The following is a 16,456-nucleotide window of genomic DNA, read 5'->3' as shown; positions in this document are numbered from 1 at the left end:
GGTAAGTCCCTGGCCTTGTCACATGAGCATGCTGTGCGCCTGTGTTTGTCTTTACCTGCATCTGGGATGCTGTCCACAAAAATACGGAATGATGTAAAATAACCTGGGGTTGGAACACTCAGGGTAGTTTTCAAGAATGCACTCATTGATATCCTACAAGAGAAAACAGCAGTGAGATGCCTCATGGTCTACGCAGTGGTTCCTCAAATGCCACACACTGGAAGGAAAATGAATACTTAAATTGCACGGGCAAGCTTTGAGGGGGTGCACAGAATTCACAGACCTCCTGAGAAAACTTCCTTCTCGCCTCCCAACACCTGGTTTATTTGACCAGGTACACATATGGCCCCAGGCCAGTTCAGAGGGTGCCCATTCAGTTGAGTACACTGCATCTCTGCCCCTCCAGGGGGCTCCAAGGCTGTGGGCTGGATCACAAGCATTGTGAGAACAATCTACCCACGTGATCAGCTAGGACCCCAGCGGTTACTAGCCAGCCAGTAGGTGCATAGTTGGCACTTAATAAATTTAGCATAACTTAGTTCTTAATGAGATTTGACTTAGTTACCTGCCAGTATGGCCTGGAGCAATGAGATTCCCTATGTAACCACACATTTAACCAACAATGATTAAGTATCCGCAATAGTCTCATGAAGGGCCTGCAAATTTCAGAGGGGCTGCAAAATGATTTCTAAGCTTTTATTTGGTTAGAAAGTGACAAGATGTGTGTCTAGGAGCATTCTCTCACTTTCAAAGGCAGCAGTGTGGTTCCTGGATTTTCTCTTCTGACATGACGTCGAACTTGGTGTCCCTGTTAAAGTTATGAGCTTGAGATGTCTTGGGGGAGGTGGCTAGCAGAGTTCACAGTCCAGTATTTTCAAGCAGACCACACTAGATGGCCTAGATGAGAAGCGCCTGGTTCTTAGGTGTTTCTAAGGAGAAAAGATACCACGATTCACCCAGGAACCAAACAGCTGTGGATGTTTTTCCAGGGCCAGTGTTGGCAAGACAGTGAATATAACTCCCAAACACAGTCCGTGGCATTTAGGAGTCAAAGGAAGCCACTGTTTCTGGTCTGATTGAGGCAGGCGATTAGCTATTAAAAATTTTTCAGCTCAAACCAGGAATGAGAAAAATACAACTTTTTTTTAAACAACACTTTCTTCCCCTTGCACTCCTCTTGGGTTCATGTACCAAGTAAATCACAATTAGAACAGCAAATTCAACTGGAATCAACAGAATTGGCAACAGGCACACTTGAGTATACTCCAGCACTTGAGTTTACCGTGGGAAGCAGAGTTGTCATCAACAGAGAGTAAGAGGGGCATAAAGGGAGAAGAGAGAGCCAGGGTGGTGACCCAGGAGCAAGAGAGGAAGCAGCTACCACTTCTGTTCCCTGAGGCTGCCCTGACTCTGAACATGTAGTCCCTGGCCTGGGGGCTCCAGGAACCGCTGTTGACATCAGCTGGTTGGTGAGGGGGAGGACTGAGGAGGCCATTTTCCTCCTGAATCCACAGATGCCCTCCAAAGGTCAATTTATGGGGAAGACATAAATTCCTAGTTTAAGAAGTGCAATTAACCATTCTCCTTCTCTTAGACCAGGGCACATCCCTGGGGATTTCAGAGTTCCATCTGAGCACATTATGTTGATGAACAGTGCTCCTCAGCACCTGTGCTATGGAAATGCTACAGAAAGATGTAAATAAAAGATGGCTCAGAGGGGACGTCAGGTGGAGGCAGACATCCCACGCGTTCAGCTGCCCACAGCTTAGCCACACCAACAGAGAAGCTGTGTTGTGGACCAGGGCCATCAGGAGTCTGCTCCTGGACACTCACACAGTCCTTTTTACTGGGACTGAGACCTTCAACATGTACCATTTCAGTTTCCTGGTGGACTCAAGCAGCAGCCCTCACAGTGTGGGTCTGCCACAGGCCCCTCCCTCAGTCTTTCGGAACCATTCTGGACTTGGCGTTTCCCCCAGTGCTAAGGAGTTTAAAATCTGGTGTAAGCCTTCCTTACAATCACCTTTTAATACTGAACTTCTACATGTATTTTTAAATGATTATGCAACTTCACTTTCTTTTCATGAAGTGCGTCTAAGGGTAAGATTGTTCAAAAAAACTATTAAGACTGACTTTAGTTTTCTCTAAAATTGCCACCACAGTGAGGAAACTCCATGCCAACCTGCCTGCTGGCATTTCATCTATGATATGCTGCCCTAGCCCCGGATCTTGGCATGTGCCATGCACACCCTACAATGCCCTCCCCTGCCCAGGTTTCCCTCTGTTAAGATTAGGTCTTATCATAAGCCTCACATCATCAGGAAAACAGTGAGATAGTCTAAGTGAACATTGCAGATAATTATGATAATCCTTTTAATTGCCAAAACCATAAAAAGAACACTTCTGTTGGAATTAATTCTAAAATTTACACATTTAAAAAAATATACAGATTAGAATAAATTTCAACCAAAATGGCCCAATTTTTTTTTCTTATAGTTTTGGTAATTACAAGGGAATTTGGGTTTTGGTCTCAGGTCAGTGAATAATTAGCTGAGTGTCCTTAGCTAAATCATGCCATCTCTGAACCTTATTTTCCCCTTCTGTAAAACATAGGGTTTCATAACCTTAGGCTATGAAACTGTAGACACATGTGACAAGTTCCCTAAATTAACCAGCTCTTTTAAAAAAAATGTTATTACAATAGAATGCATTATAATTCATATACACATAGAGAACACAATTTTTCATATCTCTGGTTGCACACATGGTAGAGTCACACCATTCGTGTCTTCATACATGTACTTAGGGTAATGATGTCCATCTCATTCCACCATCTTTCCTACCCCCATTCCCTCTCCCCCACACTCCCTCCCCTTTGCCTTATCTAGAGTTTGTCTATTCCTCCCATGCTCCCTGCCCAACTCCATTATGGATCAGCATCCTTATATCAGAGAAAACATTCAGCATTTGGTTTTTTGGGATTGGCTAACTTCACATAGCATTATATTCTCCAACTCCATCCATTTACCTGCAAATGCCATGATTTTATTCTCTTTTAATGCTGAGTAATATTCCATTGTGTATATATACAAAGGCGCCAAAAACATACATTGGAGAAAAGATAGCCTCTTCAACAAATGGTGCTGGGAAAACTGGAAATCCACATGCAACAAAATGAAATTAAACCCCTATCTCTCACCATGCACAAAGCTCAATTCAAAGTGGATCGAGGATCTAGGAATTAAACTAGAGACACTGTGCCTAATAGAAGATAAAGTAGGTCCAAATCTCCATCAGGTCGGATTAGTTTCCGACTTCCTTAATAAGACTCCTATAGAGCAAGAATTAAAATCAAGAATTAAACTGGACTGGGGATGTGGCTCAAGCGGTAGCGTGCTCGCCTGGCATGCACTGGGCGCTGGGTTCGATCCTCAGCACCACATAAAAATAAAATAAAGATGTGTCCACCGAAAACTAAAAAATAAATATTAAAAAAAAAGAATCAATAAATGAGATGGATTCAAACTGAAAAGCTTCTTCTCAGCAAAAGAAACAATCAGTGAGGTGAATAGAGTGCCTACATTTGGGGAGCAAAATTTTTGCCACACACACATCAGATAGAGCACTAATCTCTAGGATATATAAAGAACTAAAAAATCTTAGCACCAAAAAAAAAAAAAAACCAAATAACCCAATCAATAAATGGGCCAAGGAACTGAACAGGCACTTCTCAGAAGAAGATAATCAATCAACAAATATATGAAAAAATATTCAATATCTCCAGCAATTAGAGAAATGCAAATCAAGACTACTCTAACCAGCTTTTAAGAATGGTTTGGTGTGCTAAAGATCTAGAAAAGGTGGTAATTTCTGGTTCCAAAACTTCTTTTAAGTTAACAAAATATCTTCTTTCATCCTTTGCCCCTTACACTTCCCCCTTCGTGGAAGGTGGGTTGGGAAAGGCACCGATGTTAGTATCAGACATCAGGGCAATGTACCACTCGCTAGTCATGGAGTCTTGGCAAATGTCCCCTTGTCATAGCCTCAATCCTGCCTCTGTGCAATGAGATTATTGCCCCATTTGCCCCATGGACCTTTGACTAAGGTTAGCAATCATGTGGGCCAATTATTTCCCCTGCCACTCCAGATTATGCCTTCTTCGTTACATCTGCAGTGTTTTCATTCTTTCTCCCTCTAGCTTATATTTAAAAGCTGTTCCCAGTGAGTCCAATAGTCTTTTATTTTTTAATTTTCTAAAAAGAAGTATTAGTTTTTTTAAGGTATACAGAACAATACGATTATAATTATGAAAGCATGGGATGTAATTGCTCTAATTCAGTCCCCAGTACTTCCCCTTTCCCTTCCTCTCCCTTCCCCCTTTCCCTTCCCTCTAACTTTACTGACCTTTCTACTATTTACTTGTAATTTTTTTTTCTTTTAAAATTACTGTCTTGTGTATATACTCCAGCTATCTTACAGAGAAAATAGAGAGGTCAAAAATAATGGAAATCAGAAATTTGCTGTTTACGCTATACCAAAAATACAAAAAAAAAAAAAAAAAAAAAAGTTTAAAGCAAAATCAACCAGAATTCACTACTGTGGAACTTTTGATTTATTGTATCTCATTTTACTCTCTACATAAAACCACATAACACTGTGACATAAAAGCACTTTTCCACTGTGGATTTAAAATAGATTTGGGAGCCAATCTTCACACTCTTAAGAATGCAGACATTAGAGAAAGTTGAACGGTGAAGGACATGATGAAGGACAATTTCTAGTGCTGGCTGTGACAGTTGTGTTAGAAATGGAGAGAGAAAAATGACTGTCATTCACGACGCGGAGGCAGTATTGAATCCTTGACCCACAGGTAGACCATGGTAATCAGAGTACAAATTTGATGGGTCAGTCAATTTAGATAGGTGGAGTGGACGTGGGCTAAGCTAACTTTTATTGCATCACACTCAGCCTCATAAGCCCCTTTTTAAGCCTTGTAAAGAATTTTGAGCCAGAACCAGAAGAGTTGAGCAAGACTTTTTAGTGAGGCTTAATAGACTGGAAAGTGGCAGGTGGCCAGAGAGCCTCGTTCTCCCATTCCATGCTCCTGTCAGGCCTGAATCAATGATGACACATTCCTTCTAATAGACACGAGAAATGCCCTTCAGAACCCTTATCCACACAGCCCTCCAGAAAGCAGCTTCATTAGTGAAATTACACCTTGCTCTCCCTATTGTGAGCCCAAGGTGTGTTGTTGGAGGGTTAACATGTGCAGCCTCTATTCTGGTGGCTTTCTGGTCCTTTATAACACTTCTGAGTTTATGGCTCTGTGTCTGATGGCAGAAATGCAGATAAAGACTTTCTGGATAAGTGATGTATCACTGTACATGCACTGTAGATAGTATCCTTCTTCACTGAGGGCCTCATCCAGTGAGCTCTTAAATCCTGACAGGCAAACATATTGACCAAACATTTTCAAAACCCCTCTTCTGCACTCCAAGATTCTGAATTTAATGTTTCTATTGCATTAAACTAAAGAAAAACTGTAGTACCAGTTTTTATCCTGAAATGATACTGAGGAGGATCAATCTGGAAAATAGCTCAGTTCCCATTAGATTTCAGTGGGCCCTTTTCTATTAACTACAATAAAATTTATTAAGCATTTAGGGTGATTGTGGGCAGGATCCTGTGAAAGATGTAAATGGTGCTTTCCAGAAACATCCTTGCACTTCTTTTAATATATAACATGAATACAACAGTGGAACATGGTCTGGCCTTGAGGTCAAGGGATTCTGGTGCTTTTCAAGTGATGTGGGGACCTCAAGTATGATGATTTCATAGAGACTAGAAAATGTGGGGAGCCACGCCTAATAATAACAAGATGCATGTGGAGTCATGTTGGCTAACTTCCATTTTTATGGTAAAATATTTATTATAGTATTGTTTAAAACATCAGAAATTATATATGAATTTTTATGATCAGATAAATGTGATATATTTGATTGTAAATCATTATAGTCATTGAAAAAAATGTTTAATAAAGCATATATAACTATAAGAAAAATTCTTATCTGAGAAAACCAGGGCAAAATTACATAGATACTACTTTTTTTTTTATACTGGAAGAAATCTAAATTATTTATAAAGGTTATGTTTGAGATGTGGAATTATAGATTCCAAACATTCCCTTTTTTTCTTTTTTAGCCTCAAAATCTTATTTAATGCTTGGGTTGATTACTGAACTTTGTACAAGATTTCATTTGATGCAAAAGTTCTAAATTTGAAAATCATGACTCCAGGCAGGCAAACAGCTCAGGACGTTTGGGTGGCCTGTGTGGCCTTTTCCTGCCCCACTTCTGCCCTGTTTTTCAGCCGCAGGCCCCTGGCTACTCACTGATAGTGGCTGAGGTCATGTGTGGCTGTCTGTTTCTGAGCCTGTCTTAGGAGCTTCCTTAGTACCCTGAGTTCTAGATTCTAAGAGAGGGTCTTCTGATTTGCTTACCTGGGGAATCATCTTACTCTTGAATATCACTCAGTCACTGGGCTCGGATAAGAGCATGAACTTTAACAGCACCATCTCCTGGACTCTGGGCCACTGCCCATCACTATGTCATTTATTGCCTGCTGCCACTCTGTGTCAGCCTGCTCCAATGTGAATGTCAGGCTCTATTCCGGCCTGTGCGCCTGCCTTACGCAAGCAGGTAATCTGATTATAGAAAGCCTGATCTCAATGACTGGCTCATGACTGCTTGCTCCTGTGATTAGAGCACCTTTGGAAAAGGTGTTCCACTCCTTTGATTTATTATCCTGCCCACTTACTCCTTCAAGAAAGCAGTATCAAGCCCATGTCAACATGGGAAAGAGCAGGTGTCTTATGTGTACAAAAGCATAAAATGTTATGTAGTATCTATATTGTCAGTGCCAAAAATATCTTTTAATATACATGGGATTTTTTATTGAAAAGAAATTTAAGTTATTATAATTTTGGTCTATAATATCCTATTGAACACTGTCAAGCACTTCAATTCCTTGATTGTTTCAGTTTTCATTATCAATTATGAGGTGATACAAGTCCTATGAACATCTGGGCACACCAGCCTGGCCTTCAGGTGGAGTCACAGGTGGGGCGCTGGACTGTCTTCCTGAATTCAGCTCTCTGAGCCTTCAAATCCAATGCCATTCCAAGCTCCAGGGCAGGAAGGGCTGCCAAGCAGGCAGGATTTTGCCAGTCTGTGTGGTTATTTTATTAGGTAAATAAATGTCTACAGATTCTAGTTTAAAACCACTGGACCCAACCCAGTTTTGTACAGACATTTTCAAAGGTAAACGTGGAATACATTATCAGTTACTAGCTCTCATAATTATAGTGTTTTTGGCTAAGGATCATTTTCTTTCTGCATATAATATCTGAAATATTAGCACAAAGAATGTCTTTAAAAAGAGGTTAGTCTCACTAGTAGTTACTTAAAATACCATTATACACCCTAAATTCTGTACCAAGTGGGACATTAAAATGGAGAACACTTCACAAGGGAAGGTCCATCTTGGCAAAAAAAAATTGGGGACATAAACTTTACAAAATCATAAATTTAAAAAAATGAATTCAGGGGTGAGTTGGAGGAACTGAGGGAAAAGGAAGTGGAGGAGTGTGGTTATTTCTTTAATTCTGTGAATTAGAAATGAAACTTTATTTGGGATTCCAACTTCAATTTTTCAACTAGAATTTTTGAATATAGCTTAATCTATGAAATCACAATATGACCTAGTACAATTTCATTTCAGAGATTCTCATATTGGGTAGGTCAGAATCATTTGTTCACTGTGTTTAAGCAATTCAAGCTGAAATCTGCAACAAACAATACATGACACTCTTTTTATTTGGGGGGGTACTGGGGATTGAACTCAGGGGCACTTGACCACTGAGCCACATTCCAGCCCTATTTTGCTTAGTGCCTCGCTTTTGCTGAGGCTGGCTTTCAACTTGTGATGCTCCTGACTCAGCCTCCTGAGCTGCTGGGATTACAGGCCTGCGCCACCATGCCCAGCGAAACTCTCTTTTTAATAGATGAGTTTAATCACTTAATTTTACTATGATTATTATTCTTGGGTTTGTGCATCTTATGTTTTTTCATTGTTGTTGTTATTTTTCTCTGCATTTGTTTTCCCTTTTATGTCTTCCGTTACTTTAATAACTTTTAATAATACCCCTTCCCTTTCTCTCTACTTTCCTATTTCACTAAAGATTATATTTTTATTCTTTTCATAATTACCCATGCATTTTTAACAATCTAAGATTTTTTTCAGCTATATAATTCTGACAGCTCAAAAAATAAAAACAATGGAGCTTAAAATACTTTCATTACTGCAAAGTTCTGAGGAAGGGCATAGAACTTTTAAAATTCATTCATAAATAGATGGTCAGAAAGATGAGTACATGAAAAAATGTCCAAAAATGTTTAGTGTTAAGCTCAACTTAATTTTTTCTAATAAAGCCTGAAACAATTTTTTTGTGTACTACTCCAAATCAGAGGATTTTAACACCTTTAACTATTAAACACCAACCACCTCATCTTATTGTTGTCTAATTTTAATCTTTTTTTAAACACACAACTTTTTAAACACTTGACTGTTTTACTCATAAGTTTAAGGAATCACACTTGAATGTTTTAATCAATGGTTCTGTTCACTGCTGCTTCTTGTACCTTATGGTTCCTGTACTTTTCCCCATAATTCAGTAGTCATTTTAGTGAAGTCAGTAAGTGGAAAACTCCATAATTCTATGTTTGGAAAAGATCTGTGGGGTGACTATCTAGCTGGGTATAAAATCCTAGGCTGATGGCTATTTTCTCTCAGCAATTTGAAGGTAGTACTCCATTGTCACCTGGTATCTATTGTTGTTAATGAGAAGTTTGCCATCAATCTAATATGGTATTTTCATTGGTCATCGGCATCTCTTCCTTTTCCTTGATATTCTGCAGTTCACTATGAAGTACTCAGATATATATTTAACTTGTTTATTCTGTCCAGTTTTCCTGGTACACTTTTAGTCAAAAGATCAACATCATTTATTTTAGAACATTCCATCGTTTAGTTGCTTCAAATATTGCTTCCCTACCTCTTTTCCAGTCTTTTTTCTGGATATCCCATTGGTTAACTATTGGAATCTTATGATCTTTCTTCCTTATCTCTTAAGTACTTCTTCTATCCATCTATTTTTATCTTTCTGATTTATCTTCTTGATGAATTCCTCATGTCTAATTTCTAATTCTCAAATGTTCTCTTTTACTCTATTTCTTAAATTTTAATGACCATATTTTTCATTATAAGAGTCAAGATTACCTTTGAAATATTCTTATGTTCTTGTTTCATGTCTATTTTTGTTTTATAATTATCTGTTTTTTTTTCTTTTGAAGTGGAAGTTATTTATTGTTTTATCTTTTCAAACATCTTATGTTAAAGACTTTGTCACATTGTTTCTTAAAGTCATCTGAAGTAAATTCATGTTCCAATAGATTTTGCTGCTGTATTTTTTGGTGTTAGGTTTTTTCATGTGCTTTAGAATCTTTGGTCTGTAGGCTAATCTATGTGGGAGATTCATATTCCCCCCTCCAGCCCTGGCCTCCTTCCTTTTTCTGTCTCTTTCTTCTTCCATCTGTCCCTCCCTTGCAGTATTGTGGTTGCTTTTATCCAGACTCCTGGGCCCTTAGTCCAGAGCCAGGTCTCAAATGTATCCCATTCAATGGCAACAATAAAAATGCTGCAGATATGATTACAAAGCAGCAAACAGTTTGGTTCACTTACTAGTTATGAGTCTGTGGTTTTGCTTCCCCACTTCTCTAGGTCTCTGGCCTCTTAAAAAGCCACAGTCCCAAGCAGTGAACAAGCTTCTGTTATGTTCAGCTTCCTTTGCTTGACAGTGAGGAGAAGTATGGCTCCCACTTGGGCCCTGGTTTCAAGCACTGAGCCTAGTATGCCCCACATTAGCAGGGGCAACTTTAGTCCCTTGTACCCTGCAGGATCCAACTCCTGGCCACCACTATCTGATTCTGGACTGAAGCCCAGCTGGCCTGTGGCTTTACCGCCGCTCCCCATTCTGTTATTCCTTCAGGTATTGAGATCCTCTTATTTCTTATTCATTTGAGTTTCCTTTTTTTTACATTCTACTCACAATTGTGATGTGTTTGGGATTGAGGGAGTATAAAAACCACTGTACTGCAGGGAGCTTTGTACAGGTTTTGCTAGAGTGAGGTCTGTCAGTGGTTAACCTTAGCTGACAAGAAGCATGGGTGACCTTGGACCTAGGTAAGGTAACTTGCTAAACCAGAGGAAAGAAGCTTGGTAAAATGTCAAAATCTGTGCCACAGCCATGGCATATGCTTACTGAAATGTGTTTCTGCTTTGTATGTCAGAGGGCAAATAGCAATGCACAGACTGTCAGACATCAGTGTGATTCGGAGGCTGTTTCTCAGAGACTCTGTGAGATACTGTTGTATCACAGTAGTGACTCTTCCATAAGGTGTTGCTTCCAATCTTTCATTTCATTTACAAAAAGTCCCAATATTTGAAAAAGCATGACATGAATGCAAAAGTCAGAATCTATGCCCTACATATTCTTTATTGGTAGTCTATTCTAAATTTCTGGAAGATTCGTTTTTCCTCATTATGGTACTCATTCAGTGCCAGGCAGGTGTTCTATAAAAGTAGCCTTCAAAGATGATGGAGTTTTTATTTGAATTGTGCTAGGCCTAGCAAATCACCATGGGAATCTGGGTGTCTGATATAACCTTTCAGGTGATGGTATCGTTTTCAATAAACATAAAAAATTTATGAGTAGAGTAAAGCGAAGAGTACAAGTACTAACACTAAACAAAAAGTACTTAAATGGTAGTGTAGGTAAAGATATAGTTGATGCCTGTTTTTCTGGTAGTTATCTCCATAATTGAAATGCCATTAGGTGTCCTATAACCCATTTCCCACTAGAAAAGGCAAATTCCAGATGTGGGTTCCACTTAGAGGAACAGTGATTTTTGCATCTTGGTTGTCTGTGATTCTAGGCTCAGGAAGAGCCAGGTGGCTGGATCCCTGCCACCAGCAGTCTGCTGAGAGAGCTCCAAGTGTTGCCCTGGTGGAGCAGGCATCAGCAGCCTCTGCCTGCAGGGGGCAGCACTGATTACACATGGAAATGTATAATCAGTGGAATGGAAGACACCCTTAAAAATAAGTCAGGTTTAGAGTGTGCCCATCCTTTATTCCTTCCCAGTTCATAAAGAAAATGGACAAGCTCACTGTTCTGTATGTGGGGGATGGCAAGTGTGATCTTACTGAATGGCTTGCAGCTGGATCTTATGGAATGTATAATTTTTAACCTTTTCCATCTTTTTATAACTATGGAAATATATTTAAATTTTGACTGCTGAATATAATACCAGAAGGAAAAATGCTTGTAAAATTTAGGCCAGAGATCAGAAGGACTAGTGCATGTTTTACTTAACAGTTAATTATGAAGGGAGGGAAATGAACCACTGACCCCAAATCTGTTCACTTCACCTGTTAGAAGATGCCCACAGGTAGGCCAGGTCTCAGTACAGTGTAGTGGTTGCTGGAGGGGTACTGACCAGAAAAATCAAGCTCAACCAGATCTTCCCAACAAACAGGAAATTTTGGAGTGTAATAATGGCAGCAATTCCTGAGAACTCAAGTATATTCTTTAACTATTTTACATCATAAAAGTTATTTATGACTCCTTTGGGCTCTGCAAATTTCTGAAAGCCATAGAAACTGTTTTAGCCTTGTATAATTCTGGTGATTTTTGCCTTCCCAGCTGAAGAGGTTCAGAATTTCTTTTTATTTCTTTCACATCCAATAGTCTTAATAGTTTTGGCCTAAGAACCCAAAACAAACCACAAAAGTCACACTTTCAAATTCTGGTTACCCAGGACATAAACAGCATGTTTGTGGATTTTTGTTTGGCGGGGGCATGGCCTCTCATTTCTGTGGTCCTATAGTTTCAACTCAGAAGGTCACCGTGCACCCACAATAAGTTTAATGAAAAGGCGTTGAAAGTAAACAGAATTTTTTCCCCCCAGATTAACTGGAAATTTCCGTTTTCTAGATCTTAGTTTCATGAGTGACTAAGAATTGTCTATGTAACGAAACTTCACCAAAATATTCTATTATGAATATTTAAAATTTCTCATAATGTATAGTAAAAGAAGACAAACAAAAATCTCAAAAAAATATTGACTGTGAAAATAATTGTGACCCCAGCCACATTTTTTTTTGTTTCTTTTTACCTTATTCTAGTTTGTTGTTCATTTTGTTCATTCATTTATAGCCTGTCTCTCTTATTTTTCTTTGTGGTGCTGGGGACCAAACCCAGGGCCTCGCACATGCTAGGCAAGCACTCCACCAATGAGCCACATCTTTCTCTTTAAACTTCCTCTTGAAGTTTCCTGGACTGTTTTTCCAGTGGGGAGGAGATCTTTATAAATCCTCAGGCTTCCACCTTTACAATTTCCCACCCGAAATCTATTTAGAGACCTCATTTCTGACCCTGTCATTGGCCCTACTCCCTGGATTATTTCTGCTCTGGAATGAAATAGCAATGCCTTTGGTATAAAGGAAAAAGCCATAAAACCCAGCCCCTTTATCACACAGCTCTTTGGGATTTTTCTCACGCTTCCTTACTGGATGTTCTCTCATGTTTTTATTATATTCAGTGATGTTTTAGGGCACATGCACTCAGCAACCAAAGGGAACCCAAATTCCTGTCCTTTAAAGGCTGTTAATACCCCTATCCCATTCATTAGCCTTTTCTTTTTCTTAGTGAGCTCCCTCCCCCTTTTAGATGAACTATCCATGAATCAGAGTAAGGCTCCATAAATAACAACAAAATAATTCAAGTCACTCTAATAATTTCTGCATACCTAGGTATAACAGGTATTAAGAGGTATTCCAAAGTTTCCTTGGGGCTGGGGTTGTAGCTCAGTGGTGGAACTTCACAGGTGTGAAGCACTGGGTTTGATCCTTAACACCACATAAAAATAAAATAAATAAAATAAAGCTATTGTGTCCATCTACAAGTAGGAAAAAAATGATTCCTAGCTCTTCTTTTCCCTAAGTCTCTCAAATTGAGAATTGAAGGCAAAAAAAAAAAAAAAAGCAAGTATTTTATAAACTCAATTTAAACATTGAGCTGCATCCATGATGGGGATGAATTCCATAGAGTAAGTGTAGGACTGCTTATCATTCAGACACACAGGGAAAGGATCTGCAGGAGGAAAAACAGTCTTCCTGGAGAAAAATGGATGCAACATTTGGTCAGAGGCTATTTCTCACTCTTTCTCTGTTTCATCATGAACAGTTTTCAAAACCAGAGGAGGGAAGAATCCATTCTTTGTAACAACTGGAGAAAGTATTGCAACACTCAGGGTGTAACGCTCAATGGTTGTAACCAGACACAGAGCAGTCCTTTAGCATGGCTTTTGCTGGGCTCCCAATGCCAGCAGGTCACTGTGCTGTGCAGTCCGTACCTGCCCTGTCCCCCGGAACCCATGTTCTGGAGCCAGGACAGCAAAAGCCAATGCCCATGAGTACCAGGTGATGTGAACTCATGAATGGTCCTGGGATGGAGACACATCCTGCGGAGAGGCTGGGGCATACCTGCAGGCACAATCCCTGTCACAGTGGGGAAGATGCTTGGTTCCAGCCAGTCAAGGCCATGTGAAATTTGTGCCAAGGTTTCCCAACCTTTTGATTTTTTCAAGGGAAGTTAAAATCTGGATTTTTATGCAAAATCACCTACTTCTTAAATGTTAGTACCAAAATTAAAAAAAAAAATGTGAGTGAAACAAAACATGTCTGTAGGTCAAACATGACCCATAGGTGACTAGCTTATGCCCCATCGGTTTGCTAAAACCATTCCAAATTTGGATATCTCCTAAAAAAATACAAGATGTGATAATTTGCTGTGCCTTAGTTTCCTCACTCCTAAAGAAAAGGTTGTAATACATCTTTCTTTTGGGAGACAAAGAAAAAGCATTTGGAGATGCTTTATAAACTACAGAGAGCACAGCACAGAGGGAGGGGGGACACAGATGCTTTGACTTTTGAGTGCACAGATGAAGGGCTTTGAAGGATTCGGCAACATTGGATAAAATGGTGGTGGAAATAAAGGCCGGAGAGATTCGACTCAGCCCTGGATGGAAGACTGCAGGGAAAGGTGAGGGACAGCAGGGTCAAAGCAAAAGGAGCTGGTGGTGGGGACAGGAGGAGAGCTGTGGTTTCAAGGAGCAAGACCTCCTTCATGAGAGCTCACCAGGACTAGGAAGACCACAACAAACCCTTGATCAATGAAGTGGTGACGAGCTTAAAATCACAGGGTGACTTGCTACTTTTGGAATATTTTCAAATGCATGACCTGCCTCCCCACTCTCAAGTCACAAAAGGCAAATTCATTTCAATACTAGCCCAATACACAATCAGAGGAGATCATGATGTGAGAATACTATTATTCTAAAACTGCAGATGATTTTTGAATTCTCAGCTATTCTGAATTATCAGCACCAATATTCTCTTCTACGAAAATGAATAAGCAATTATTTTTTAATACTTTGCAAACCTTTCACTGGGAGAGTATAAATTTTCACTATGGGGTTGTTATGGTTGTGCACTTTAGGAAGCCACACAACTCTAAACTCTTTGCTCCTTAACTGTTAGCACTAAAGGCTAGATTGTTTCTCAACGTGTAATAAGCCTAAGGATGCTGGTTTGATTTAAGGAATAGAGAAAATAGAGGATTATTAATGTAGCACAATTTTAGGAGCAACCAACATTTTGCAAAGCTCCAGTGGAGAATTCTTGACAGTCCAAGACCACAAGGCAGATGGCATCCAAGATGTTCCAACATCTAGCCCAGGGTCACTTCCTTTAGGAAGATTCTATATTTAGCAGGAGACATATGCTGCTTAGTTTTATAGAAGGCTCAGGAGAGACTCATTCTTCTTATTTCACTTTCTTGCCCTGGTCTTGTTAGGTCTAGAGTTCCATGTTATTGACATTAAGAATTTGGCAATTTAAGGTATTCATTGACCTGAAAACATATATTATAGAACAACTGCAACATCCCTGGTGGGGTGGTTCTCCTTGTCAGCAGGGACTGGGGGAAGCAGGTAGTTATTAATTTGCAGTCTCAGCCCCAAAGGGTCTGTAGATAGAACTGGATTTCAATATAATTTGCCTTCTTTGTAATTCTAAACTTTTATTATGTGCATTTAAATACATTCTAGGAAGGTCTGCAGGCTTCTCTAGATGCCAAGGTGCTCATGACATAAAAGAGGCTAAGACACCCCTGGTATTGAATATTTTTAGTGAGCAGGATGTCAAGATTTCCCTCCAATGCACAATAGATTTCCTGACCTGTATTCCAGCACCGGGCCTCATTTGGATCAGTGAAAAATGTCAACAGATTATTTTTGACTGAGATTTTTCAAAATAATTCTCCATAAAAATACTTGGGTAAAACTTCTATTTCAAAGAGTTGAACAGCAAAACTATAGCAAGCACTAACAAAATTTTTATGCAAATAGAATCCTCTGGGTGGTTCAAGTGCCTAAAGCAACTTTTATATTTGCCACTTAATCTAGCACAGTGGTCCTCAGAGTGTGATCTGCTGACTCCAAGAAGGACTCTGAGATCCTTTCAGGGGTTCACAAGATCAAAACTGTTTTCAAAAGAAGACCAAGGTGTTATGTGACCTTTTGGTGGAGTTGATTTTATGCTGACAGAGCAAAAGCTACAGTGGTAAAACAGCTGTCTCATTTGCATGAGTCAAGATGGGTCCAAAATACAGGACTAGCCATGATATTCTTCACCTCCACACTCTTGAAGGAGTAGTCAAAATTACTAACCTTACTAAAGTTCAATCCTTGAGCACACGTCTGGTACTAGGGATTGAACCCAGGAGCACTTAACCACTGAGCCACATCCCCAGCCCTTTTTTGTATTTTATTTAGAAACAGGGTCTCACTGAGTTGCTTAGGGCCTCACTAAGTTGCTGAGGCTGGCTTTGAACTCTTGATCCTCCTGCCTCAGCCTCTGGAGCAGCTGGGATTACAGGCATGCACCATCATGCTTGGCTATGTCTTTTTAATGTTCTATGAAGAGATGGGACAAAGTTTGCATGCAGAACTTCTGCTACTGAGCTTGTGGCAGTTACAGTCTCTAGACTCACTTCTCAAAGTAATATGCTTAAATGTCTAGAATAAAATATATCGGACCACAAAGGAAACTAAATATATTGAATTATTTATCAAAATAGTCAAAAAAGTTGTGATAAGTATACGTGTGCTTATTTTGTGTACTGAATAGCAATATTTCTCAGTGTGTCTGAAATCTACTTAATATCCATCTGAGTTGTTAGTATTAATATTTTGAGCTATCTCTAATAATAGTCACCAAT

The 16,456-nt window shown here is 39.5% G+C and overlaps 1 protein-coding gene across 1 annotated transcript in view; it reads right to left on the bottom strand.

Annotated features, from left to right (window-relative positions):
* Positions 1–16,456, bottom strand: part of Ust (uronyl 2-sulfotransferase) — a 168,214-nt gene that overhangs the window by 55,325 nt on the left and 96,433 nt on the right. The window contains exon 6 of the mRNA XM_048800539.1: positions 56–153. Coding sequence (XP_048656496.1) covers positions 56–153 — 98 coding nt within the window. The remainder of the gene's footprint in view (positions 1–55; positions 154–16,456) is intronic.

Source organism: Marmota marmota, unplaced genomic scaffold (assembly GCF_001458135.2).
Source record: "Marmota marmota marmota unplaced genomic scaffold, marMar, whole genome shotgun sequence".
In the NCBI taxonomy this organism is placed as follows: domain Eukaryota; kingdom Metazoa; phylum Chordata; class Mammalia; order Rodentia; family Sciuridae; genus Marmota; species Marmota marmota.
Note: the sequence above shows the minus strand (reverse complement) of the source record. Positions and strands in the feature narration are given on the sequence as shown.